Raw genomic sequence first — 27,130 nt, 5'->3', positions numbered from 1 at the left:
TCATTTGGGGGCCAGGCGGCAATAGGCAGCTTTTTTTTATTTTCCACTAGTCCCGACTTGGCCCTGTCCTCTAGTTTTACTGAGTCCTGCCCCGCCACATCACCGGGCAGGCCCGGGGGTTGGGGGGGGGGGGAGGGTGGATAAGGGGTCCGCAACCTGAGAGGACCGGCTAAGGGTTTTTTGTTGTTGTTGTTGTTGTTTTTCAAAAAATTGCAGCTTCACACTGCAATCTGCTAGACGTAGCATCCGAGCGGCCGGATGGCTAGAGAGATGGGCGGATGGACGGTCGCGCCGACGGATGGAGAGAGCTGGGTGGCGGATGGACGGAGAGTTGGATAGAGATGGATGGACGACGGGTGGGTGGAGATGGAGATTTCCTGCTCTTTCAGAGGAGAAATCCAGACACGCTGCCAACCGCTTTCCCCGCCCGCTCGCTCGCTTGGCCTGGCTCTGTCATCCTGCTCATATCAAAAAAGAAGTCAGCATCAAATCAAACCAAGCCAGGCTGGCTCGGACTCCAACGCAAGCTCTCCTCGGTTTCGGTTTCCCGGTGAAGCGGGGATTCTCTCCTCTGACGGCAGTTGGTTTCTCACGGGCTGGGACCTCTGAAACCAGCCCCTTAGCCGCCCCTTACCCCCGTCCCGGCCCCCAGCCCCAGCCGCCACTCCCGTCCATTGTTCCGGGAGGGAAGTGAGCCTTCTCCCAGTTCTCCCAACACAGCCTGAGCTGAGGCGGGGGCTGGCGAAGCTTCCAGCTCTCCGCGAAGCAAAGGAAGATTTCTCTCTGCCTGAACTGACCATACCACCCTTTCGAAAAGGGCTGACAGGGCTGCAGGTCGAAAGGGAGGATAAACACACATCCACTTCCACCCACCCACCCACCCACACACAGAAATTCACATTGGCCTGTAAAGTGTGGCAAGTACAACTGGAAATTTCTGGGTGCCCCCAAATCTGCGTAAAATAAATATTTGTTTCACATGATAAATGTAAAAGTAGATCACAGTGGAATATCTTCCTTCCTCTCTCCCTTCGTTCCTCCCCTTCCTTCTTTCCTTTTTTCCCCTTCCTTCCTTCCTTCCTTCCTCTCTCTCCCTTTTCACTCCTTCCCCCCTTTCTTACCAACCCCCGGTCATCCCGCACCGGGATTTCTTCGGCTCCAGAAGTCCGTTGAGGACCCACGAGAGGTTGCGGGGGGAGGGAGGGGGTGGAAGGGGAATTCGTTCATTTCAGAGGGAGTCCGACGCAGAGTGGACTCTCTCTTCGCATTTCTTTCAGGGCTCAGACTTACTCCGCAGGAATCAAAGGGGCCGATCCAAGTTCAAAGTCACGGAGCCGTCCACTCTGCCAAGTGCTTTATTTCTCTACAAACCGCAAAACTCGTTTCTCCCCCCCTAGCCCAGAGGGGAGAGGAGGGAGGGAGGAGAGAAGAGAGATGTCAGAAATGCGAGTCTTAAAACCATCCTTCCCAAGGACCAGAACGGCCAGTCAAACTGCGCCGCGAACCGTTTTAAGTGAAATAAGTTTGTCCGCAGGCTCGGGGTAGGTGCCCGTCCGGCAGAGCTGTCGGACCTGCAGAGCAGACAGCATCCTCCTCTCGGCCAAACATTTCCCTCTGTAAGTTTTACGAAAATGGTTCGAAGCGCTCCGAACTTGCTTCTTTGGCCCGGGCCGAGCGGCGGCGGGGGCTGGAGAGTCCCGGGCATTACCTCTTCGGTCGCCCCTGTGCCTCACCGGCTCGAGGTGACCCCAAAGGCCCGGAGGGCCGGGGGATTGCCACTTTCGGGGTCTCGCACCCAGGGCATTCGACCGTTAGACCCTGCAGAGGCGTCCCTGCCCAGCCTTGGTCGATGCGTTTCGACCGGCGAGAAACCAAAGCGGCGGACTGAAGTGTGTGTGCGTGTGTGTATGGGTGGGTGGACACAAGCCGCGTCTATCATCAGACCCTGGAGACTGCTTTTCACTTCATTCATTCAATCGTATTCACTGAGCGCCGACTGTGTGCGGAGCGCTGTACTAAGCGCTTGGGAAAGTACACCAGAGCGTTTCTCCGACTGGGGCCGGGGGCGAGGGCCAACGGGAAGGAGGTGGATGGATGCGCGCTGGGCCTCTTTCACCCGCTGGGACCAGACTGGCTCGCACCGCATCCCAGAAACGCACCGACTTGATCCCCGAGGTGTCCGACCGCCCGAGGGCCGCCCAGTCGGTGATCCGCCCAGCCCCCGCACCGCCGCCCCGTCTCCCCCGAAATGTAATGACAGAGAAAGATCAGGAGGGCCCGCGAACCTCCTTCGGACGTGTTACTTTTTAGGAAGGGGGGCGGGAGCGCGAGGGAGAGTCAAAGAAGGGGGACTCCCTGAAAGGCTCCCCGCACCCCCTCCCTCCCAATTGGACCGCAGAGTTTGCGGGAGCAGGACTTGAGGGGGCTGGAAAGATCCGCCCTGCCTAAGCGGGGAGGTTCGTTTCTGGTGTTGGAGGCGGTTGGGGGCAAAGGAGCCAGCTGCTGAATCCCCGCACCCCGGGGAACCGTCGGGCCCCGCAGTGGCCGGTGCGGGGGGACGGAGGAGGGCAGGCCGGGGCTCGAAGCCGCAGAGGCTGGCGACCGGATCTCCCAGCCCCGCAACCCAGCCCCTGCGGGCTCCCTGCGGGGTGACACAGTTGACTAGGCCCCGGAGAGCCGTCCGGGCTGGGTCCCCCCCCCCACCACCCCGAAAGGACGGACAGAGGCCGGGGAGGGGAGCCGGGCTGCACGGGGACCAGCCCGGGGAGAGCCACTTGACCCCCCCGACCCCGAAGCCTGGCCGACCTGGCATCCGGATCTTCTGGGGAAACTAAGTCCCGAGCGTCGGGGGCTCGGGGGGGCCCGGCTCCGGGGGCGGCGCCTGGCACGCCTCGGCGGGGCCCGGAGGAGTCGGGGGCTGGGGGTCCCCCCGAGCCCGCGGCAGGGGTCGGGGTCGGGGAGGGGGGGCGAGATCGATGCTGCCCGAAATTCCCGGGCAATACCCCGAAAACCCAGCCATCCTCCGGCTTAGCCTCCACCGCCCCCGCTCGAACGGGCACAGGCTCTTCCCACTAAGACTTCAATCCTAAACTCGGGATTTAGGCCCGGACCTTCCTGGCGCGGTTGGAGGGGATGGGCTGGGGGGGAGGGGGCGGGGGGGGGGTGTGCGGGACGCTGCGGTCGGGAGAATCCCTTAATGCGACCCCCCAGGGACGACCCCACCTCCCCACCCACCCCCGGGTAGGGGGGCAACAGGGGCCGCACTGGAGAGAGAGGACCAGGGCCTGGGCCCCAGGGACTGACCGCCCCGCCGGCTTTATAGCTCGGGAGGTGCTGTCTCGGTGGAGCTGTGTGTGTGTGAGAGTGTGCGGGTGATCTGTGCGTGCGAGTGTGCATGTGAGTGTGTGTGGGGGTGTGTAAGCGCGATTGTGGTGGAGTTGCCTGGGGGGGATTTGGAGACCGTCCTCGGGGGAATCGAGGGGCCGCACCTGAGCGAAGATGCGCTTTCCCAGCTGCGAGAACAGTCCTGGGAAGGAGACCGGGCCCCCTCGGGATCTCCCCCATTCCCGGACCGGCCCCCACGCCGGGCGGGGCCTGCGGATCCTCCCTCCCCGCCACGGCCCCCTTCGCTTCTATGTGGGAAGCGGATCCACCCACGAGGGACCGACCGACCGACCGACCGACCCTAAAGCCAATCCGGGGTGGGAAAAACCGATCCCTACTGTGCGCGCCTCTCTCTGTCCGTCAGTCCCGCACCGGCCCCCTGCCCCCCGCACCGGCACTGTCGCGCCCGGTCCCGAACACCTATTCCGAGCTTTAGGTCCCCCGTGTCGGAACCAAACCCGAAGGCCATTAGGGCTGGGCAGCAGGGGACGGTCCAACCCACCCCCCTGAACAGCGTGTTCGTTTCGGCACCAGCTGGGGTTGCGGGGTCGGGGCTGGGGGTTGCGAGGTCAAGGCTGGGGCTGCGGGGTCGATGGACCTTGGCTGAGTGGCTAGAGCACGGGCCGGGGCGTCAGAGGACAGGGGTGCTAATCCCGCCCCCGCCACTTGTCTGCTGTGTGACCTGGGGCAAGCCGCTTCCCTTCTCTGTACCTCAGTGACCTCATCTGGAAAATGGGGATTAAAACGGTGAGCCCCACGTGGGACAACCTGATTATCTTGTTTTCATTCATTCATTCACTCAATCGCATTTATTGAACGCTTACTGTGTGCAGAGCGCTGTAGTAAGCGCTTGGAAAGTACAATCCAGCAATAAAGAGGGACAATCCCTACCCACCTCGGCGCTCAGAACGGTGAGCGGCACATAGTAAGCGCTTAACAAGTGCCATGATTGATTCATTAATTAATTAACTAGGGGTCGGTCCTGGGGGGTGTCGGGGTCAACGGCGGGGCTGGGGGCTGGGGGGTCGGTTTGGGGGGCTACGGGGGGGGGGCTCTGCGAGGACGAGGGCCTGGGGGTGGGCCCGCTCCCTCTTCTCGTCCCCCTCCAGTCCCCGCCCTCCACCTGCCCCAGCTCTGGGCCCACGGGTCCATCGTGCCCAGAAGCTGGACCGGCCAGGTGATAGGTCTCCTGGCTCCTTCTCTCTTGGCCCCTCCGAATAGTCTGCGCTTTCATGAGTCCCTCCCCGGGGGGGCCGGAGGCCGGGGGACCGGACCCCTTGGGATGGTCGAGCAAGGCCAAAAGGTGGCGAGATTCGGGGGGGGGGGAGAAGGGGACGCCGCGGGCACCCGGGGGGGCAGGGAGAGGGACAGCGAGGGCACGGGCGGTTGATACCCACGTTGCTTTGGAAATTACCGGAGCGGCGTTGCCCGCGCCCCGCCGTCAGTCCATTCCCGACTCCGAGGATTTTAGGGGCCTCTTCGGGGGCTCCAGGAGGGAGAGATCGGGCCTCACGGCGACAACGCCCAGAAGGGGGGCGAACGGGAAGGAACCCGGGGCTCGAAACTGTCGGAGGGCCCAGTTCCAGAGGGCGGGGGCGACGAGGATGGCCGGTCCTCCCCTTCCGCTCCGGCTTGGCCCTCGGCTGGTCCTTTCCGCACGGCCCGCGCCTAAATGCCCTTCCTCCCAGTCAGCGGGAAGTGGAGATTACTTCTCCATAAAGTATTTTCTTTTTTTACGGTGCCCATAAAAAGAAATTGATCAGGGAGATCTATTTGGATGAAGACGTATTAAATCGATGGCAGATCCGCATCACGCTGCGTTTAACAAGTCGCCCAAGGAGGCGTGTCCAGAACCGAGCCCCGCTCCCCATTCTCAAGCTCCCGTTTAACGGCTTTCCCCGGACGCCCTCGCCCATTAAACCATTACATTTCAGTAATTCGATAAAACCCAGCAGTTAGAATTTTGAAGAAAAGCCCTTTTGGAGGAAAAACGCCCTCGATTTTATTGTCCCATAAAAACATCCAGCGGCCCGTTTTAAAGGCAAAGGTGTTTATTTTGGACCTCTGTACCTCGAAGGTGCAGGGTTGAAATACAGAGCGATGATGGCGGTGACCCTTGGGTCTGAAGTTCACTGCCGAATTGCTGGGTAAAGGGAACCGGATAGATTCATAAGGAATAAATCACTCGCGGCAGCCAATGCCGACGGGTCCTGGTCCTCGGTCGCCGACACGATGCCGAGTCCCTAAAGCCTAACGGGGATTTGGGTGGAGGACGACAGCAAAAAAAGGCAGGACTTCCGCAATCCGCCCTGTCAAAGACCCATCATTTGCAAAGGCACCTGCTCCGGGGGAGGGCAGATACGATCCTTCCTGCACTCGCATTCGTTAGACAACGAATTTGCCCCCTTCCTCGCCCTTCAAACTTTTTCAAAAACTTCCAAATTAAAAGATGCGAAGAACGGTGGTAAAGAAAAAAAATCCGGGTTACGTTCTTCACTTTGGGGGGGGCGGGGGGTGGGGCGGAGAGCCGGGGAGACAGAAGTTTCTCAAGAGAAATGACTTTTCTACGGCTGGTCGGAAACAGCTCCTTGAAGTGCAGACGCTCCGAGTCGTCCCTTGTCCCCCCCCAGATTAAATGATCCCGTGGCCACAGCGCTTTAAGGGCTTCTGGTTGTTTCAAGACCCTGGGAATGTGGCGACCTAGCTGTACTTGTTCGACAAACGAATTGAGCGCGAACGATTTCCTTTAGTTTTGCCACAGAACACCTTATCCCGCAAACGGAAGGCAACTCATTTTGACGGTATTTCCTTTAGGAGAATGCTAGAGCTAAAAGCCCTTTTTGCCTGGCTGCCCAAACCCGTGGAGCAGACACTCTCGGACAGTAAGCAGGTATCACCTTCCCGCTGCCAAGGCCCACCATGTCCCATTTCCACCCAAACCGGCCCCACCGAAAACCCTCGCGATTGTTGGTCTCCCAACTTCACGAGTCTGCGAGATCCTCTTAGGAACAGGCCCACCGAGTGCCAGGGGAGAGAGAAAAGGGAAAGGGTGAAACGGGTGGTGTGACCGGGGACCTCATCTTCATTTCTAATCTAGAGAAGGGTTCTTCTCTAATTAGATCCTTCGAATCCGAGGAGACTCCCCCCTCTCTATCCGGATCGATGCCCAAAGAGGGTGTGGACCGTGAGGGGGGAGGAGAAGCAAGTTCTGCACGTGGGGTGCTGGCTGGTTGGGGGGGGGGTCCTGGAGGGTGGGGACCGGCTACACCGACGTGCCCCCCCACCCCAGAGAGGAGTTGGCAGCCCGCTCGGCCCCCCCCGGCGGCCGTCTGCCACTCCAGACCGGGCGCTCGCCCGCCCATCCATTCATTCGATAGTCTTTCTCGAGCGCTTACTAGGTGCAGGGCACCGTATTAAGCGCTGGGAACGGTGCGATTCGGCACCAGATGGAGACCATCCCCGCCCAGTGCCGGGCTCTTAGTCGAAACGGAGCTGCCCGAATAGAAACTGCGGGCGAAAGAGCTTTCTCCATCCATCGAACTCCTCCGACTGGCTTCGCCAAGGACCGGAGGAGTTCCGAGGAGGCTCTAAGGCGGCACTTTTGTATCAGGCCGGAGCTCCTCGGTCCACTTAGGCGGGGGTCGAAGCTCCTCAGGAGTCCGGCTCCTCCACCGGTCCCGGGTGGCCGCGCCCACGAAAAAGGGTCCCAGGGCCGGCCCGGGGGCAGAGGAGGCGGCCGGGCGCCCTGGCGGGTCCCGGGGAGCGAGGCGGGACAGGGCGGCGGGGCGAAACCGCGTGGGAAGTTGCGCTCCGGTCCCCTCCCGCGGGCTTGGGGCGGCGGCGGGCGGGGCGGGGGCGGGGGGCGGATCCCCGTCGGGGTCCGGGAGCCAATGGGGGCGCCCCGGCCGCTGCCAATCAGGCCGAGCCCGCCAATGGCGGCCGCGCCCCGGCCCGGCCCGGCCCGGGCTCCCACGCTGCCGCGGCAATGTGGTGCGAGCGCTGCCCGCCGCCGGCCGACAGAGCGGGGCCGCCGCCGGCCGAGCCGGGAGGCCCGCCCAGCCCGGGAGCCGCTCGCCCGTCCGTCCGTCCGTCCGTCCGTCCGCTCGTCCGTCCGCCCGCCCGCCCCGGGCCAGGCCGGATGGTCCCGGCCGCGGACGGCCGATGGAGGCCGCGGTGAGCCAGACGAAGGCGCCCGGGCCGGGAGCGGCGGCCCCGGCCCGTGGGGTCCGTGGGGTCCGCGGGGTCCGCGGGGTCCGAGGGGCTCGCCACCGCCACCGCCGCCGCCGCCTTCGCCCCGGGGACCCCGGGGAGCCGCTCCGCCCCGACCACATGGGCCTCCGGCCCGCCTTCGCCAAGCCGCCCGGCGCCGGCCCGGGGCCGGTCCTGGGGGGCGGTGCGATGCCGCCCGCCCCTCCTCCTCCCGCCCTGCCCCCTCCCCTCCCCCTCGCTCCCCGCCCCCTCTCCCCCCGCCGCCCCCCGCCCGCCCGGGCTGCACCGGCGGCGGCGGCGGCGGCGGCGGCAGGAGCGGCGGCGGCGGCGGCGGCGGCCACTTGGCCCCGAGGACCGAGCCCGCCGCCATGCACGGGGGCCTGGGAGGCGAGCGGGGCCCGGGGTCCCCGCCGCCACCGGCCGCCTTGGGCACGGTGTTCATCTCGTCGGCCGGCACCTACGCGGGCCCGGACGGGGCGGGGGCGGGGGCGGGGGCGGGGGCGGGGGTCCCGCTGGACGGGCAGATGCGGCTGGGCCTGGCGGCGGCGGCGGCGGCGGCGGCCGAGCTGTACGGCCGGGCCGAGCCGCACTACGGGGCCGCCGCGCTGCACGGCTACGGCCCCGGCGACTTCGACCTGGGCCTGGCGGCCGCCGGGCACCGAGCCCGCCCCCCTCCGCCGCACCCCCGCGCCCACGCCCCCTCGCCCGGGGCCTTCCTGCGCTACATGCGGCAGCCAATCAAGCAGGAGCTCATCTGCAAGTGGATCGACCCGGACCTGCGGCCGCTGCCGCCGCTGCCGCCCCTACCGCCGCTGCAGCCGCTGCCGCCCCTGCAGCCGCTGCCGCTGCTGCAGCAGCAGCCCCCGCAGCCCCCGCAGCCCCCGCAGCCGCCGCCCCCCCCGGAGGAAGGCGCCAAGCCCTGCTCCAAAACTTTCAGCACCATGCACGAGCTGGTGAGCCATGTCACCGTCGAGCACGTCGGGGGGCCCGAGCAGAGCAGCCACGTCTGCTTCTGGGAGGAGTGCCCGCGCCAGGGCAAGCCCTTCAAGGCCAAGTACAAGCTCATCAACCACATCCGCGTCCACACCGGAGAGAAGCCCTTCCCCTGCCCCTTCCCCGGCTGCGGCAAGGTCTTCGCCCGCTCCGAGAACCTCAAGATCCACAAGCGCACGCACACAGGTGGGTCTCGCGGTGGGGGCCGCAGCCCCCTCCTCCTCCACCAATTCACCTCCTCGGTGTGTGTATGTGTCCTTTTTTAAAAAATTCCTGCTGCTGCCGCTTCTCCCCTCATACGTATAACCCGGACATGTGACTTCTTTTTTTTCTCCCCCCCCTTTTTCTCCCCCGCCCCCCCACCCCCCCGCCATGAATAAGTAATTCGGTAGCACACACAGGACTCCCAGCGCTGTGTTTTTCACACGGCGAAAAGTCTCCAGTCCGCCACCAGCACCCCCCACCCCGGGAACAGGCAATCCGTTCCTCCTCCAACCACCACCAATCACCACCACCACCACCAACCACCTCTTCCAACCACCACCACCTCCAACCAACACCTCCTTCTCCAACCACCACTGCAGCCAGCAGCAGTAACACCACCGGCAGCAGCCCAGGAAAGGAGGTGAAGAGCTTGGAGCACCGAAGACGGTCTGCAGTTTGTCCCCCCCCCCCCGCTCTCCTTTTCCTTCCTGAAGCTTGGCGTGGGGGAAGGAGGAGGCCAGAGGGAAAGAGGGAAGCCAGGAGGGCCTCTCCTAAACTCCCAGCCTCCCAACCCATCCTCCAATTCAGTTTATTTGTTTTGTTTTGTTTTTTTTTTTTTTAAAGAAGGAGGGAGAGCTTCCCATCCCCGGGTCTCCAATCGAGGCCTCTCTGGGTAGGGGGGCGGGCGCTTCAGGAGGTGGAGGGGAGGAGATGCCCCCTCTCCCTCCGCTTTTAATGAAAAAGCCAGGCGGTGTCCCGGTTTTCTCACCGGTCTATTTTGAAACAACTCACCGACCTCCCCCAAATTGGTTTCTGATCTTTTTAAGGAGGGTTTTCCTAGAGGTTGAGGACCGGGAGGAGGCGGAGGAGAAAACCAGGCCTCCAGCTTCTCGGAGCTCCTAAGGAAATAGCAGGGGGCCGCAGGGAAATCTCTCTCCCGATTAGGTCGGACCCGAGGGCTTTAAAAAACCAAAATTCCCTTGAGCTGTTGCCGAGTTGCGGTGGTGGTGGTGGCGGCGTCTTTCTCTTTCCTTCCTAAAGAGGCGAATGCTCCTAGGTGGAAGTACCGACGGGAGTGAACGGAGCTGGGATTTATAGTGGTAGGCAAAAAAAAAATCACCCCTCGGAGGATACTTAAGGATCCGGAGTTTACATAATCACTTTCCTGATTTATCGCGCGTTGCTGCTGAGAGCCAGGCGGACGGGCCGACCCCGATGTAAAGGCCAATGGGCCGTGGCTGAAAGGATTATCGATTATATCCGCGGAATGGGGTCCGGGGGGAGCCGTCTGCCCGACACCCATCCCCGGGATGGCGCATCCCTTCCGGCCCATCCATCCCGGCCCGGCCGGGATTTCCCCAGGAGCATCCCGCAGCCGCTGTCGCTTTTCCAGCCGCCTCCCCCCCCGCCCCCCCCACCTCCAGTGTTGCGAGCGCGGTTAATGACTCCTGGGGAGGCCCCGTGGAGGCTCCTTCCTTCCCAGACATCTTTTTCTAATCTGGATCCCATCTGCCTGCATGATTTGGAAAACCAAACTCAACACGCGGCTCTCGTAAAAAAAAAAATTATCCTGGGCTGGGCTTGCGGGCGGTCTGCTTCTCTGCAAGGGCCGCGGGGCAGGAGCCACCCCCATGCCGAGCGGTGGGCGATGCGGGGGTCTGCTTCATGCAGGACTGACCGAGGCCCGGCCCGGGGGGCGGGGGGGGGGGGGGGAACGGACCCGCCTCTGCAGGAGGCACATTCCCCCCCCCCCGGTGACCCATCGGGGATCAGGATCGGGGTCTCCGAGGCCTCTGGGGCCTCTGGTCCCGCGGTAAGGAAGGAAATCCAGGTAGGCCCGACACATCACAGGAACACATGCACCCAAACACACTTTTGCAGCCACCCACATCCTCTCCCATGCACGCACTTCTACATACACACCCACACCCGCTCACTCATACATGCTTCTGCGCACACACGCTAACCCATACATGCTTTTGCACACCCCCTCACCCATGCATTGCACTATTTTACACCCCTTCCCACGCACTATTTTACACACAACGCCGCACCCATGCGCTATTTTACACACCCCCCCTCACCCATGCATACATTGCTCACGCACAGACACAGTCTTAAACGGCTGGAGTTTTTCGATTGCACTAACATCCTACTTAAAGGGGCCCAGTTGCAGTCTCAAGCGACAGACTCATCCCCGGCCCCCCTGGAGCTTGTGACCTCCCCCTGGTCCCCCTCCCCCGCCCTAGGGTGGAGGGGAGCTCAGTCCTCTGAAAAGGGAGGAGGGGCTGGGTCCAGGTGTCCCCCAGGAGGGGGAGGGGGCAGTATCGATCCTTCCTACCACGGTGGGGGAAGGTCGGAGGTCGGGGGCTGGAGAGGCGGAGAAGGGTGGGGTGGGTGGGGGGATGCTTATTTACAGTTAAATAGCAAGGCCCCCGAGCCCTTTCCATGTGAATGGCCGGGAAAGCTGCGGCAGTTGTCGCCGTTCCAACTGGGAACCTGAATGCGAACATACAATGCAATCCACCAGTGGTTTCCAATTCAGGCAGTGCCTGGCCTTTATCCTCTCTCCGGAGAGCTGGGCTGGGGGCTTTGTGTGGCCTGGCAGAGGCCCCCTCGGTGCCCCCCGGACTCTTGCAGTTTCCCGCATATCCTGTCCCCTTCCCCTTGGGGCCGGCTCCGATGCTCCATCACAACTGGCTTCTGCCCCGGCCAAGTAGGGGGCAGGGGGCCGGGTAGGGGGGACTTGGGGGAACCTCTTAGCTGGCAAGGTTGGGCACGGACACCCGACCTGCGAACGGTTTCGACGCGCAACCGGGCCGGGCAATCTCCCACCGTGTCCCCGTGGACCACACCGGCCACTCCATTCGGTGAAGCTGCCTGGTGACCGGCCGCCTTGGAGGGGCCTGCCACTTGCTCTCACTCCTTCTTCCTTCCTCTTCCTCCTCCTCTTCGCCTAGGCCCGGCTCTGGCCTGCCCAGCGTCCTCTCTGCCAGGCACCGCCTGCCCACAGCCCCGGGGACAAGTCCCAGGAAGCTCGGTCAACCAGCCTTTCGGGCAAACCCATAGGGTCGAAGCGAAATCCGGCCCAGCTTGGGCTTTCGGGTCAACTTTCTGGCCCCTGAGCTGGGAGGGAGGAAGGGAAGGAGGACGAGGGTGGGGGGAGGAGGCCAGGACATGTTGTCTGGAATAGCCCGAGCCCCATTTTCTTAACTAATACATTTCTCAGGGGATGGAAGCGGGGAAGGGAAGCAGGCAAAAAAAAAAAAAAAATCCCTTCCAGCAGATCTGAATACTTACTCTCAGACAGCTTTTGGGCGCCGAGGCATTCGAGCAGTTATCACTAGGTAACGGGGTAATGACAAGAAACAAAAGCCTCTAAAACTCAAAAGCAAAAGGACGAAATTGGGACTGAAATTCCAGCATTCCAGAAAGGGTCTGGCTCCTGGCGGGTTCTGATGCCATAGAGCCAGAGAAGACTGGGTTCAGAGAAGCAGCCGGCTAGGTTTTCATTTCTCAGCAAGTCTTAGAGAGCAACAGTACAGTTCTGATGTGTGATATAACCGATATTTTTGCAAAAATTCCATTTTTGCTAGCCAGGAGATATAAATCTAAATTTACCCGTGACCTGACGGTGTGAAAGAAAGAAAAGTTGTTTGAGACCTACCACCTGCCTTCAATTTTAAACCCAGTGGTGTGCAGCATTTCACCCTTATTCTAATAGGAGGCATAAAGACACTTTGACTTCAGAACCATGGAATAACTGAATTCTGTACACACAGATCATAAGGTCTAGTTGACTGGGCAGGTCAAGAAATGCAGGACAGAAAAGACGTGTCTAATTTCCACAACCACCTTGGCTCCTGTAACTCTTCAAATTGGTTGGCTATAAATTTGGGGCTCAGGTACATCGATGCTGTTCTAGCAAGCCACTGGGGCCCTTTGGGGCTGCTTTCAGTGTATTCCTTTCATTGTGCAAGTTGTTAGGAAAGCTGGGTGAATGCGGGGTCCAGGAGTTTGAGCACGATCTGGGTAGGCTGGGGAAAATCCAGTTGGGAAGTAGGGTATGTATGTCCCAGGTCTTATGATTTCTGAAATTCCTTTTTTCCCTTTCACCCTTTCTTCCTCCCTCCCTTTTACACCAGTGAAGTGTGAGACCAAAATTACTCTTTCCTTTAGAAACTATCCAACTAGGGTTTCTTCGTTTTCCCACACTAGTTTTCAAAGTGGAGGATTTTTTTTTATCAGAAAGTGGAGACTGTTCAGGGGTAGGGTGTGTGTGTTTTCTTGTGTGTGTATCTGTGTGTGTGCACACGTGTGTGCATGCGCATGCTTCTGGCAGGACTTTTCCCAGGTCTTATGCAGGGCTGCCGCTGCCCCAGCTACCCTCAAAAAGTCCATCCCCTGCTTGCCGCCTTGCCTCGACACCTCCAATTCTAGGACACATTTCCCACCTTAAAGGTTCGCATCATGCTATCCTGAGGAAGATGATAGCCTGTGGAGGAGGGGCAGGGGAGACCGAGGGGGAAAGAGGGGTAGGAAGGAAGACCAGCTAGTTCTCTTTTCTGCTTCAGTATTTCTCCTTAGTCCAGGGCTGCTTCTGGGCCTTTGCTAACCATGCCTTGTGTTCCATTTCAGGGGAAAAGCCTTTCAAATGCGAGTTTGATGGATGCGACAGGAAGTTTGCCAACAGCAGCGACCGCAAGAAACACTCTCACGTCCATACCAGCGACAAGCCCTACTACTGCAAGATCCGAGGTTGTGATAAATCCTACACGCACCCCAGCTCTTTGAGAAAGCACATGAAGATCCACTGCAAGTCTCCCCCGCCTTCTCCGGGGGCTCTCGGTTATCCCTCGGCGGGGACCCCCCTGGGATCCCCTCTGTCCCCTGGCCCGGACCCTGCCAGGAGTCGCTCGGCCACTCTCTCGCCCCCGGTCACCAACCTCAACGAGTGGTATGTCTGTCAAGCCAGCGGAACCCCAAACCACCTCCACACGCCTTCCAGCAACGGGACCACGTCGGAGTCGGAAGATGAAGAGATTTATGGGACCTGCGATGACGCGAGAACTATACATTAGAAACCGATCATTCGACAGAGCTTTCAGGACGGAAGCCCTGGGACCATCTTCTGAATTGTAATGGTGCGGAGCTTGAACCAAGCTTATGGCCCAGACATGCCGTCGGGTTGAACTGACCCTATTTATTCAATATGAAACCCTATGGTGTTTTTTGCGCTTAATTTAACTGACATTTTTGAAACTTTAAAAAAATAAAATACAACACCCCCCCCCCCAAAAAAACAACAAAACAAAAAAAGCAAAAAAATCAAATCAAATCAAGCCAAACAAACGAAGCTGGACTATCTCGGTGAACTAAATTGTATGTTTTGAGGAGCAAGGGGTAGGTGTGAAGATGCCAAGGGAAAATGATGGACAGAGAAATTCATCGTCACTGCCAATGCAATATTTCTCATAAGGGAGAGGAAGAGTGTTGAGTAAGGAAGAGACAGAGCCGAGCGGGCTGCCTGCGTTTCTTGGAGTGCCTCCTGAATATTTTTGATACCATTCGATAGGCTGGTTTACAGCCTGCTTAGGCCTATTTTCTGCAACGGCCTCTTGATTGTAAACTCCCCTGCTGCCTTGCCAACGGTTCTCGGACTGGATGTGCGCCCAAAATATTTGTAAAATCTTTATCTCTTTCCATTCTGATATTTTGTAAACTTTGATTTTTACTCTTGAGTCCTTGGTCTCACCACAACACGGTATTTTTTTATACAAGGATTGTTTTCTTGTTCTCCTAATTGAATACAGTATGGTTTTTTTTTTAAAGATGCAGCATTCTTGATCGTTCTCCAAATTTTGTACTGTTGGGAGCCTGCAGACAGTTCAGAGAGAAAGCAAGCTGCTGTTATTAGACAACTGTGATACTGTGATTTATAAACTACCAAGAAATTCAAGTGCTTTCTTTTCCCTTTTGCAAAACCCTTAAAAAAAAAAAAATCAACAACCCTGAAAGCTCAGATGCTGCCTCTTTGCTGTATCCAAACCACTTGCATCGTGATGGGTTGTTAGGTCCGAAGTTCCTGGTCTGCCATGATTAATTAGAGTGGGGCCTGAGGAGTTGTGATGCTAGTGTGTGTTGTATACTTTTTATACTTTTGTGTACCAACCTTTTAAAAATGCTTTATTTTTCCAATAACTGAAACCACGTTGTATGCATTTTTTCCACCTGAGCACTGAGCATCGAGGCTCCATCCCATTTGAAAGTGACAGCCGTATACAGTGTGTGAGATGGGGAGAATGGTCATAAGCATTAAAAAATTTAAAAGGGTTAGAGTTACAGCCAGACACCGACGAGTGTCAGACCTTTTCCGGAACTGTCAAGCTCGGGAAAGAAAACAGGTCAAGGATCGAGGATGGTACCTCTTAGTCAATGTATCTGTGGTCGTCTCACACGCAGAATGTAAGCCAGTCAAAAACATCATACAAATATACTAAAGAGCACTAATTTATCCTCAGAGACCCTGAAGACACCCCTCCCCAGGGCTTGTAGAAATTTGTTTTGTGTGCTGTGAGTGGCTGTTGTAGTCTTGTCATTGTTAATAACTTGTATGTGAACACTATTATTTTGTACAGTTGAATTTAATTTATTTTCTGGCATCATCCGTTTATTTCCCCCTGGAAGAGTACAAAGCACACCAAAGAATTATATTATTAATTTTGGTGAAATATTGTCTTTAATAATTCTGTGGTTTGTAACAAAAAAAAAGAGAGAAAGGAAAAAGAAAAAAAATATATTTTTAAGCTTACTTGAATGAATAATGTAATGTGAAACCGAGACTCTTCCTGCATGTCTCCTCTCCAGTGTGTTGGTTATGAGATTTATATTTAGTTTAGAGAAAGATTCTATTATGAGTAGAGTTCATGGTGCTGTCACTTTGGAAACCCTTAAATGTTGTCTTCAGATTGTTACGGTGAATATAAAGATACAGACCTTTTTTAAAGAAAAAAAACTTTTTAACCAGAAAAACTTGAATACGAAATCATTATACATTTTTGAAATTAATTTGATTTGCACACCATTCCCTCTCAAAGCCCTCCCCCTCCCCCCCAAACAAAACAAAAGAACAACAACAACAACAACAACAAACAAAACCCCAAACCAAGAAAAAAACTCCAAACCCCAGCCAAAACAGAAACCCCAAGAGTAAGTTATGGGCTTTTTGAGGCTAATTTATGTATCAAATGATTTAGAACAAAACCATTTCTAATTTATGTTGAACTATTTTATTTATTCAATTTTTTCAACAGTAGTTTGCACTATAAGTTATTACATCAGGTTTATTTATTTGAAACAGATGTTATTTTATATACTTTGCAACACATTAATACTCATTTCCCCTAGATTTCTCAATCCATGATCCTCCAAAATAAAACCCATAAGATTTGTATGTCCAAAAGAGAGAAAGCAACAGTGACTCTGTCTTAAAGGTCAATAATAATAATAATAATAAAAATTCTTATTTATTGCCTATGTTTTCCATAGTTGCTTATTCATATGCCTATCAATAGCTCTCACCTCCACAGAATAGAGGAAGGTGGGTGGGTGGCTGCTAGGTGCCAAAATTAAACACCCAGAAAAGATTTGGAACTTTTCCCTCCTTGATGTCTTTATTTCCAACAGAAAAGTCCAAAACGTTTCTTAACCTCCATTTATTCTTACTCTCCAGATTAAAAATTGTTCAGTATGTGTAACACGGAACTATTTTGATTGCACACATTTTGTCTTTACATGTTTGCGGGTTAAACATGCAGACTGCATATATGTATATATATACACACACAGACACAAATATATGTATGAAAGTGTATGTGTGTGCATATGTGTATTTCATGTTAACCTTGTTTTTCAGAATATCCACAGCAAAAATTAATTCCTCTAGCAGCTATAATACGTGGAATGCTGAAAATTGAATTTACATCTCTTTAAAATCTAATTTTTTTAGCCAAAGAGAGAGGAAGGGAGAAAAAAAGAGGAGGAAGAGAGGTGTAAAACTGGACTTCGACTAGCCGAGATATTGAATAAACGGTACTCTGAATGAAATAAAAGTTGCCTTCAAATTATTCCTATAATAAATAACTCGGGGGGAAAAAAAAGGAAGAGTACATAGTTTTTGTCATTGATCTGGGGAGTCGGATGAGCATACGTCACTTCATATCTCATGAATATTAGTTTCAGAATTGGATTTTGCTAGCATCAAAATGATACACTGGTTGAAATTAATGTATCTTTTTATCCACACTAACAAGATTGAAGATTTATTTGTAGTTTAACAGCAGTTGGTCAGAATGTTTTGTGAAATGCCACAGTCCTTAAAAACGAGGAATCGAAATGCCAGTCGAGTTTCACCAAAAGGATACGGTGCGTTTAAAGTCAATTTAGTTAAATGTAGTAAAGGTGAAACAGGTTGCAAAGAGTTGTTTCAAGCCAAATGACAATAACTAACACACGAAGCAGAAAAACACTCAGAGATGAGGCCCTCCATCAATGGGAAAACTTATAGCTCTCTAATGAAGTTTCTTGTGAAAAGGAGTGCTACACAAAGCCACCGAGACATGAATCATTCATGGGAAATATAAAAGATAAAAGATATCTGACAATGAGCAGAACCTTGTATAGAGTGTATAAAACAAGTTTCCCCTTCTTATTTTCTGCTTTAAAACGCACAATCTCCCTCTCCCAGTGTTCTCGGCCCAGTCTATAGAGTTCAAATTGAGCACTGCACGTCCCGCGCCACTTCAAAGTAATTTAGTCCCGAGCGGAAGGCTTGGCGCTTGGACAATCTTCATGGTGTGTTAGGATTTCTATGGCAATTGGCAAGCAAGACGTTCCCATCTGAATATGTCTCAAAGAAAGCCACTTATTGACACTAAGTTGGCCATCATCAAAGACTTCATCTTTCCTCTCCTCGGCCGAACGTGGCCCTCAAACATCGTCTGAATCACCCACCTTTGTGCTGGGCCCGAGGCCCTCCCCTCTCCCTCCTCCCGGCCCCCCTTCCTCTCCTCCCGGGATCTGGGCAGGTTTAATTTGGGCTGCTCAGGAGGGAAGAACCCATGGCCCCAAGAGGTCGTGCCCTTTGTCGGAGCCAGGACGGAGTCCTGGGGTGGGGCTGGGGGCTGGCTGGGGGTGCAGAGGCGCTGTTGGGGGTGCAGGAGCAGGAGGTGGGGTTGGAGGTGGAGGGGCAGGAGGTGGGATTAATAATAGTAACGGGATTTGCAAAGCGTTTACTATGTGTCAAGCACTGTTCTAAGTGCTGGGGTAGATACAAGGTCATCAGGTTGTCCCTCGTGGGGCTCACGGGCTCAATTCCCATTTTACAGAGGAGGCAACTGAGGCCCAGAGAAGTTAAGCGGCTGGCCTAAATTCACCCAGCAGACAAGAGGCGGAGGCGGCATTAGAACCCACATCCTCTGACTCCCAAGCCCGGGCTCTTTCCACTAAGCCAAGCTGCTCTCTAAGGGGCAGGAAGGGGGGTTGGAGGAGTAAGGTCAGGGGTGAGGTTGAGGGGCAGGGGCAGGAGGTGGGGCAGAGGGGGCAGAGGGTAGAGTTGGGGGTGCAGGGGTGGGAGAGAAGGTTGAGGGTGGGGGGGCGTTGGCAGGAGCACCCCCCGGCCGGGACGGACAGAAGCAGCTGTGGTTGCGAGGCCCTTTCCTCCGCAGGCCCAGCCCCTCGGGCCCCGGTCCTCCCGGCCGCAGTGAGGGGCTCTGATATCCGGCTGATGATGATGGCTGGTGAGACTGGAAATACTGGGTGGACTGGGGAGACTGCAGAGGCTCTGGAGAAGAAACTGATACCTCCCTTGCCTTGATGCTCCTCCCTGGGATGGAGAAACCGAAAAGGAGAGAGACCCACCTAAAAACCACCCTCACAATCCATCAGTCAATCGTATTTGTTGAGAGCCCACTGTGTGCAGAACACTGCACTACGTGTCAGAGGGAGCACAATGTAACAGAGTCCGAAGACATGTTCCCTGCCCTTAACAAACACACACACACACGCCCACACTCTCACACCCCCACATGCACATTGCATATGAGCACGCACACAAATACATACATATACCACATGCACCCACACACAGATGCACATTCACAGACACATGCAAAACCTTGCCAATCCATCTTACCATCACACTTCAGTCGGTCAGTCAGTCAGTCAGTATTTCCTGAACACTTACTGCACGTAGATCACCGTACTAAGTGCTTGGGAGAATACAATATAACCATATAACAGAATTGATAAACACATTCACTGCCCACAACGAGCTTACAGTCTAGAGGGGGAGACAGATAGCAATATGAATACATAAATTACAGATATGGACATCAGTGCTGTGGGGCTGAGAGTGGAATGAATAAAGGGCAACCGAGAATAGAGTGGGAGAAGAGGAAATGAGGGCTTAGTCAGAGAATGCCTCTTGGAAATGTGCTTTTATCAAGGCTTTGAAGGGAGGGGAATGATCATCTGTTGGATATGAAGAAGGAGGGCACTCCGGGCCAGAGGCAGGATTTAGGCGACGATGTGATAGAGGAGATGGAGGTACTAGGTCAGCATTCTCTCACAAGCTAAGCTACTTCTCAAGCTACAAGGTACAGATACAGACCCTCCACAAATGCTTGCCTAAACACTTGCACACATACACATACGTACAAACACAGACAGATGCACACATGCACACACAAATTCACACTTCATGCACACGCCTAATCATGCGGAGAGAAAACTCCAAAACCGGGTTTTTGGACTAATAATAATAATAACTGCGGTATTACGTGTTTACTATATGACAGGCACTGTACTAACCCCTGGGGTGGATATCAGCGCTTAGAACAGTGTTTGGCACCTAGTAAGCGCTTAACAGATATCATCATTATTATTATTCCAAGCAAATAGGGTTGGACACAGTCCCTGTCCCACAAGGGGTTCACAGTCCTAATCCTCGTTTTATAGACGAGGTGACTGAGGCCCAGAGAAGTATAGTGACTTGCCCCAGGTAACAAGACAGACTAGTAGCAGAGCGAGGATTAGAACCCGGGTCTGAATCCCAGTCCCATGTCCAATCCTTTGGCCACAGTGTCCCAAATGTTTTGGCACCCCACAGCCTGCCTCGATTTGAGATGCCCATTAAAGTACACTTCCACTGACCTTTAGCTGCATGCCACGTTAGTTCAGGCAATTTTCACTTCATCAGAACCGCTCATATTTTTGGCTGATGACCCGTGCTTTTAGGGGCCAGCATAGAGAGGGAGAGAGAGAGACAGGGAGATTAAGGAGGGGGTAGAAGGGAGGGGAGAGAAATAGACGGGTAAGAGACAGGAGCAGAAGCAGAGACAGAGAAAACTGGGAGACAAAAAGAGAGAGACTGAGACCGAGAAACAAAGGATGGGGGGAGAGAGAGGAAGGGGGAAGAAAGCAGCGGGATCTGCTGAAGAGGAATATAGAACGCAGGGGCCGGGGCAGGGGCAGAGAAGAGACAGGGGACAGCAGGGTTAGGGACAGGGTTAAAGGCAGGAGGGACAAGGACGGGAGAGATGTGGAAAGGGGCAGGGGCAGGAGAGACATGGACAGGGGCAGGAGCAGGAGGGACTTAACAATAATAATAATAATAATTATGGTATTTATCTGTTAAGTGCTTACTATGTGCCAAGCACTTTTCTGAGCGCTGGGGTAGATATAAGGTAATCAGGCTGTCCCACGTGGGGCTCACATTTTTAATCCCCATTTTACAGATGAGGTAACTGAGGCCCAGAGAAGTTAAGCGACTGGCCCTAGGTCACACAGCAGACAAGAGCCAGAATTGGAATCCACACCCTCTGACTCCCAAGCCCGGGTTCTTGCCACTAAGTCAAGCTGCTTTGGACAGGGGCAGGGGCAGGAGGGACAGTGACCTTGGCAGGGATGGGACCGGGACGGTGGGTGGGAGCCAGGGCCAGGGCCAGGGCCAGGGTCAGGGTCAGAGACCAGAGAGGGACGAGACAGGAAGAGGGGAGACACAGGAAAGGCCGGGGTAGGACTAGGGACAGGGCCCGGGGCAGGAGGGAGGTGAATGGGGCAGGAGTGAGGATGGGGGGCAGGAGCAGAACAGGGGCACGGAGCAGGATGGGGGTGGGCAGAGAAGGGGCAGAGGACAGGATGGGGGTGGGCAGAGAAGGGGCAGGGGAAGAAGACGGGATGAGGGTGGGCAAAGAAGGGGCAGGGGCAGAGGACAGGACCAGGATGGGGGGTGGGCAGAGAAGGGCAGGGGCAGGGGACAGGACCAGGATGGTGGGGTGGGCAGAGAAGGGGCAGGGGACAGGACCAGGATGGGGGTGGGCAGAGAAGGGGCAGGGGACAGGACCAGGATGGGGGGTGGGCAGAGAAGGGGCAGGGGACAGGACCAAGATGGGGGGTGGGCAGAGAAGGGGCAGGGGCAAGGGAGGGCCAAGGGCAGAGGCGGGGGCCCGGTCGGGGGCAGGGACAGGGACGGAGTCGGAGAAGGGAAGAGGGAGCGAGAAGAAGCACGTCCTACGCCCCGAAACACTTTTATTTGCCGAGCGATTGTCCTTTGTTTATTTAATGGCCGGGCTCTTTGAATGGTGAAAATAAACACGATGAAAAATAACCAAACAGATGATTCCCTCGAAGAGAAAAAGGCAGGACTTAATCAAAGTGCGGAGCGGAGTCGACCGAAAGCGGGGCCCTTTGAAGTGGAAGCGATTAGGGAGCGGATGGTTGGGGTTGTCCCGGCTACGCGGCTGAATGGAAAGGCCGCTCCTTTGTCCACCGAGCTGCCGGCCCGGGGCGGGGGACGCCGGACCAGCGGCCGGGACCGGGACCGGGACAGGGGCCGGGACCGGGACAGGGACCGGGACGGTGGCCGGGACCGGGACAGGGACAGGGACCGGGACCGGGACCGGCCCGGCCTCCCTCCACCTCCATCCCCGGCCCCCAGAGCTAGGGTCCCCAACACCCCCCATCCCCACCACCCCCAACACCCCCAGACTGGGAGACGCCGCTCGGCTCCGCTCGGGACAAAAAAGACATCCCGGGGGAACCCCCGCCCTCCCCCGCCCTCCCCCGCCCCGCCCCGCCCCGCCCCGCTCCGCCCCGGCCAGAGACCGGAGGGACGGGGAGACACGGAGAGACACACACACACAGACACACACACAGAGGGAGAGGGGAGAGAGGAGACAGGGAGAGGGGAGACAGGGAGAGGAGAGGAGGGAGAGGGGAGACGGGGAGAGGAGAGAGGGAAGAAGGGAGTGGAGAGAAGAGAAAGGAGAGAGGGGAGAAGGGAGAGGAGGGGAGAGGGGAGACGGGGAGAGGAGAGAGGGAAGAAGGGAGTGGAGAGAAGAGAAAGGAGAGAGGGGAGAAGGGAGAGGAGGGGAGAGGGGAGAGGAGAGAAGGGGGAGGAGAAAGGAGAGGAAAGAAGACAGAAGGGAGAAGGGAGAGGAGAGGAGGGAAAGGAGAGAGGAGAGAAGGGAGAGAGAGGGGAGAAGGGAGAGGAGAGAAAGAAGAGGGGAGAGGGCAGAAGGGAGAGGAGAGGAGGATGAGGAGTGAAGGGAGAGGGGAGAGGAGAGTAGGGAGAGGAGAGAGGGGAGATGAGAGAAGAAAGAAGGGAGAGGAGAGAAGGGAGAGGGGAGAGGTGAGGAAGGAGAGGGGAGAAGGGAGAGGGAAGAGGAGAAAAGCGAGAGGGGAGAGGAGAGAGGAAAGGAGGAAGGGTGAGAGGAGAGAAGGGAGAGGGGAGAGGACCGAACAGAGAGGAGAGAAGTGAGAGGGGAGAGAATAAAAGGGAGAGAGGGGAAGGGAGAGGGGAGAGGAGCAGGACAGGGCCGGAGGAAAGAGCTGACAGCAACGCCAGCACTGGGCTCCAAACTCTCTCGAGGGAGACACAGAGTCCAAATGGGACCCTTCTTCCCTCTCACCTTCCAAACCACACTTACCTCCTGCCTCTCTCCTCCCTTCCATTGCCCCCGGGGACTCCCCTTCAACCCCCATATCGCCATCTCCCCCACCTCCCCAGACTCCCCTTCACCTCTCATCTCACCATTTCCCCCCAGAATTCCCTTCACAGCCCACCTCGCCACCCCCCATGGACTTCCCTTCACCCCTCCATCTCGCCATCCCTTTGGATTCCCCATCTCCCTCCAACCTTTTACGTCCCCATCCCCTCCCCCTATTTTCCAGTTCCCTTTGCCCTTCCTCCACTCTCCACGCTTCACCCCAAGCCCTCCGCAATTAACCTTCACCTCCCCGGTTCTCTCTACTCCTCTCCATTCCCCTTGCCCTCTCTTCCACCTCTTCCAGGTCCTATCCCTCTCCTCCCCATCCTCCACACTCACAAATTCTTCCCCTACTTCCCCCTTCCCACCCTCATCACTCTCTCCCCCCCACACTACCTCCTCACCCCCCTCTGGCCTCTCTGTCCTCACCCTACGGCACCCCTCTGTCACCTCACTACTAAGCCCCCGGGGAAGAACCCGGCTCCTCTTGGGCAGGAACGTTGGGCCAAGCTAGACCCCCTTAAAGCGGGGTCACCTCACTGCCAGGGGCCGGGCGGGCTCCTCCCTGTGCCCGGCAGGAAGGCGGAGGGGCCCGTTAAAGCGCGTTTTCCAGGAGCGCGGGGGGATTTCCATGAATAGGCCACTCGTTTGTCTCCCGCGCCTGCGAGCAGCCTAGGCCGCTCTCCTTTTGACCACATGGCATAACTCAAAAACAATAGTTCAAAAGTGAAACGGTAACGTGGGGTTCACTCTGAGACGGCCCCCATCCAGCCGCGGAGAAAGGACTAGTGCGGGCACAATGTGCTTTTTGTGTGCGCCGTTGTCACGAGGATTTTGTTGTTTGCTTTGGAGGCTGCGCCTGTTATGCTTTGCTGAAAGTGCTTGTGTTAAACAGGAGTTATAAGTCATCCCAAACAACAAACATTTTGATTTTCTTTGCCTAAAGGGCTTTCCCTGGCCACGGACACCGTGAAAAATAATGTACTCGCTGAGAAAGGAGCACCAGTAGCGCCTCTCGAGCGGGGCGCGGAACACATTGAATGACACGAGGAAAAAGAGCCTGTCGAGGGGCACTGAGCCTTAAAGTCTTTCTTCCCCTTGGTCCCCCGCGCTTGTTGGACCATTTAAGATGATGTTAATTAAGGCCGCTCTGGGCTCCACTGGACTCCAGCTTTGTCTCTCGGCGCAGTTCTGCCACTAACGCCCGGAACCCCAGGCCCTTCGTCATGCGTTGGCTCCAGAGTGCCTGTGTCGCTTCTTATTCGGAAGCTGAAGAGGCGGCCCGTCTTACATTAGGGGCGATGAGGATGGAGCAAGCGGTCGCGTTTGAGGAAGCTGAGGGGCTGCGCAGGGCGGGGCTAGGGGCTGGGGCTGGTGCATGGGATGAGGGTAATAATAATAATGATAATAATAATAATTATGGTATTTGTTGAGTGCTTACTATGTGCCAGACACTGAATTAAGCCCTGGGGTAGATATAAGCAAATCGGGTTGAACAGACTCCCTGTCCACAGTGAGGCACACAGTCTCAATCCCCTTATTACAGCTGAGGTAACCGAGGCACAAAGAAGTGAAGTGACCTGATCAAGGTCACACAGCAGACAAGTGGTGGAGCCGGGACTAGAACCCATAACCTTCTGACTCCCAGTCCCGTGCCTTATCTGCTAGGCCATGCTGTTTCTCATCCACTAGGCCACGCTGCTTCTCAGCAGTAGGACTGAAGTAGGGGGTTGGGGCTGGTGCAGGAGGTAGAGTTGGTGCATGAGACTGGGACTGGCTTAGGAGGCCAGGCAGGGCAGGATAGGGGGCTGGTGCTGGTGCAGGGGGTTGGGTAGGATACGACAGAAGGCTGGGATTGATGCAGGGGGTGGAGTAGGGATGGAGGCAGGAATAAGGACAGGGGCATGGGGAAGGGTAGTGGGAAGGGACAGAACCCAGGGCAGAGGCAGAGCTCTTGGCTCACACATCAATAATTTGAATACTGGGTTCATGAGCCCCTCTCCTGCCCTCTCGAAACCAGAGATAGATGCCAAGGGGCTGCCCTCACCCTAGGGTTTAACCCTCAGGCACATCCTCGGGCTGCACGGCCGCATGGGACTGCTCTGGAAGGATCGGCCTCGGGCAGAATCCCCCAGCTGGTTTCAGACATGGCCCTTGGGGATGGTGAGGAGGTGAAGAGGGCAGATAAAGAAGGGTGTGACAGCAAAGGATGGTAAAGAAGGAGTGAAGGAGTGATGAAGGGGAAGGGGTTGGGTTGGTGGGGAGGGGAGGGGAAGATTGAGGATTGGAGAAGGGAGGGGTGGGGGAGATGGGGTGAAGCTGGTAGTGGGATGGGGAGGGGTATTGAAGGGGAAGGGATTGGGTCTGATGGGGTAGGGGAGGATTGAGGGAGATGGGGGAATCTGGGCCAATAATGCAACCCTCAGAAAGGCAGCTCTCCTCTCCACCTGAAGGGATTTCCTCCAAAACCAATTTACAAACTCCAGTGGGACTGTTCTTCCTGGAGTTCCAGCCAGGAATGGTCATCATGGGCACAGGTACCTTCCCAGAATTATTTTTTTTTGTGGGGGTAATGGCATTTGTTCACCACTTACTATGTGCCAGGCACCGTTCTAAGCTCTGGGATAGACACAAGGTAATCAGGTTACCCTGATTCCTTCAACCTCCTTTCCTCCCTCTCTCCCTCCTGGCCAGGGAGCCGCAAAACAATCACACACGTAGTTACACATATTACACAGTTACACATAGAGTCACACAGTCACCCACAAGCAGAGTCACACACTCACTGTTACAAATATCATAATAATAATTATTATTAATAAATACAACCACACACAATCACAATCACAATCACAGTACAGTCACATACATATGGTCATGCACGCAGTTGCATAAGCATCACACACAGTTAAACACGGTCACACCTATGGGTAGACAATATAGCAATGAACAGATGGTCAGTCATGATAACACACATACATGTGATTGTCTTCTGTACTGGAGGAAGATGCTGCTGAGGGTGCAATATGTGACTCTATGTATGGTTGTGTGCAACCCATGAGTATGATACAATTTATGTGTAGTGATCTGTAACCATGTCTGCAACTATACCTGTGACCACATTGCCATGAATTCACATCTACTTAATCTTGTGGTCATGTGGTCCCAGGCAGCCACCCATTCACACCCCCAGTTACGCAAAGTCACACCCACGACAATACACGATCACACAGTTACCCACAGTCTTATTTAAAGTAATACACGATCACACACATGCCCACCCACGGTCGTACATGGCCTCACATAGGTCACACAGGATTCAGTGTCAAGCAGTCACACACGTGCAGTCATGCAACCGCACTCGGTACCATACATAATCACAGAAAATCGCAGACTAGAAACATGGAGAGGCATATATACAATGATCCCCGGTCTCACACCCACACCCACCAACATACTGTGGTACCACACACAGACACACACACACACACGGCCACAGCCCCCTCAGCTCTAGGCAGGCAGCGCACACATTGCACATGCTAAGGATGAGGATTTCTCCCCACCCCCGGGGCTCGATTCCCCTGAGACGGGAGAGGGCTGTGGCTGTTGGGGTGCACTCGGTGCCACTTCCCAACCTGCAGCGACCCTGCTCGGGACCGGGGCCTGGATGTGTCCCCCAGGCAGGGGAGCTGGGGCGGGTTCAGAGGCGGGGGCTGCAGCTGGAGGGTTTGTGTGGGCCTGGAGACCTGAGCGGCAGAGCCGCCCATCCCCAGGGGCTGGGGGACTGGGTCCCGCAGCTGCTTTCCTGGTCTGTCCCAGCCTGCTCTGCCCTGCTTCGCCCTGCCCCAGCCTACTCTGGCCTGGCCTGCCCCCAGCCTTCTCTGTCCTGCTTCGCCCTGCCCCAGCCGGCCCCAGCCTACTCTGACATGCCCCAGCCTGCCCCGGCCTGCGTAGTCCTGCTCTGGCCTGATCCAGCCTACTCCGGCTCGTCTCAGCCTATTCTGGCCTGCCCCACACCGCCCTGCCCTGTCCTGACCTTTCCCCGGCCTGCCTCTCCCCTCCCTCCCTGGATGGTTTGTCTGTGGAGGCCTACTAGCCCAGAAAGGGCTTTGGGGTGGGTGAGGCAAACCACAAAAGGATTTGGTTTTCGTAGATTTGTATATTTCTGGTTACTCAACTTCCTAAGTGAACAAAGTCCACGTGCGGGTTCCCCGCTGGGTGAGCTTCCTGGGGTTTCTGTTGAATTTATCATACTCCCGTGTTAGCAGATGCCCTCTTGTCTTGGTGGGTGG

General features: G+C 56.1%; 1 protein-coding gene and 1 long non-coding RNA gene across 2 annotated transcripts; one reads left to right on the top strand and one right to left on the bottom strand.

Moving 5' to 3' along the window:
• Positions 1-5,210, bottom strand: LOC103169695. Its single transcript, XR_485799.3, has 3 exons — positions 4,782-5,210; positions 1,291-1,393; positions 1-458 (listed from the first exon to the last, which is right to left on the bottom strand). It is a non-coding gene; the product is annotated as an uncharacterized LOC103169695 (long non-coding RNA).
• Positions 5,211-7,545: 2,335 nt separating this feature from the next.
• On the top strand, positions 7,546-16,901 carry ZIC5 (Zic family member 5). Its single transcript, XM_029073728.2, has 3 exons — positions 7,546-7,760; positions 7,946-8,772; positions 13,429-16,901. The coding sequence occupies exons 1-3, from the start codon at positions 7,546-7,548 to the stop codon at positions 13,869-13,871; spliced, it is 1,485 nt and encodes a 494-aa protein (XP_028929561.1). The 3' UTR covers positions 13,872-16,901.
• Positions 16,902-27,130: the final 10,229 nt, after the last annotated feature.

This window comes from Ornithorhynchus anatinus, chromosome 10, assembly GCF_004115215.2.
Source record: "Ornithorhynchus anatinus isolate Pmale09 chromosome 10, mOrnAna1.pri.v4, whole genome shotgun sequence".
Classification (NCBI taxonomy): Eukaryota; Metazoa; Chordata; class Mammalia; order Monotremata; family Ornithorhynchidae; genus Ornithorhynchus; species Ornithorhynchus anatinus.
Note: the sequence above shows the minus strand (reverse complement) of the source record. Positions and strands in the feature narration are given on the sequence as shown.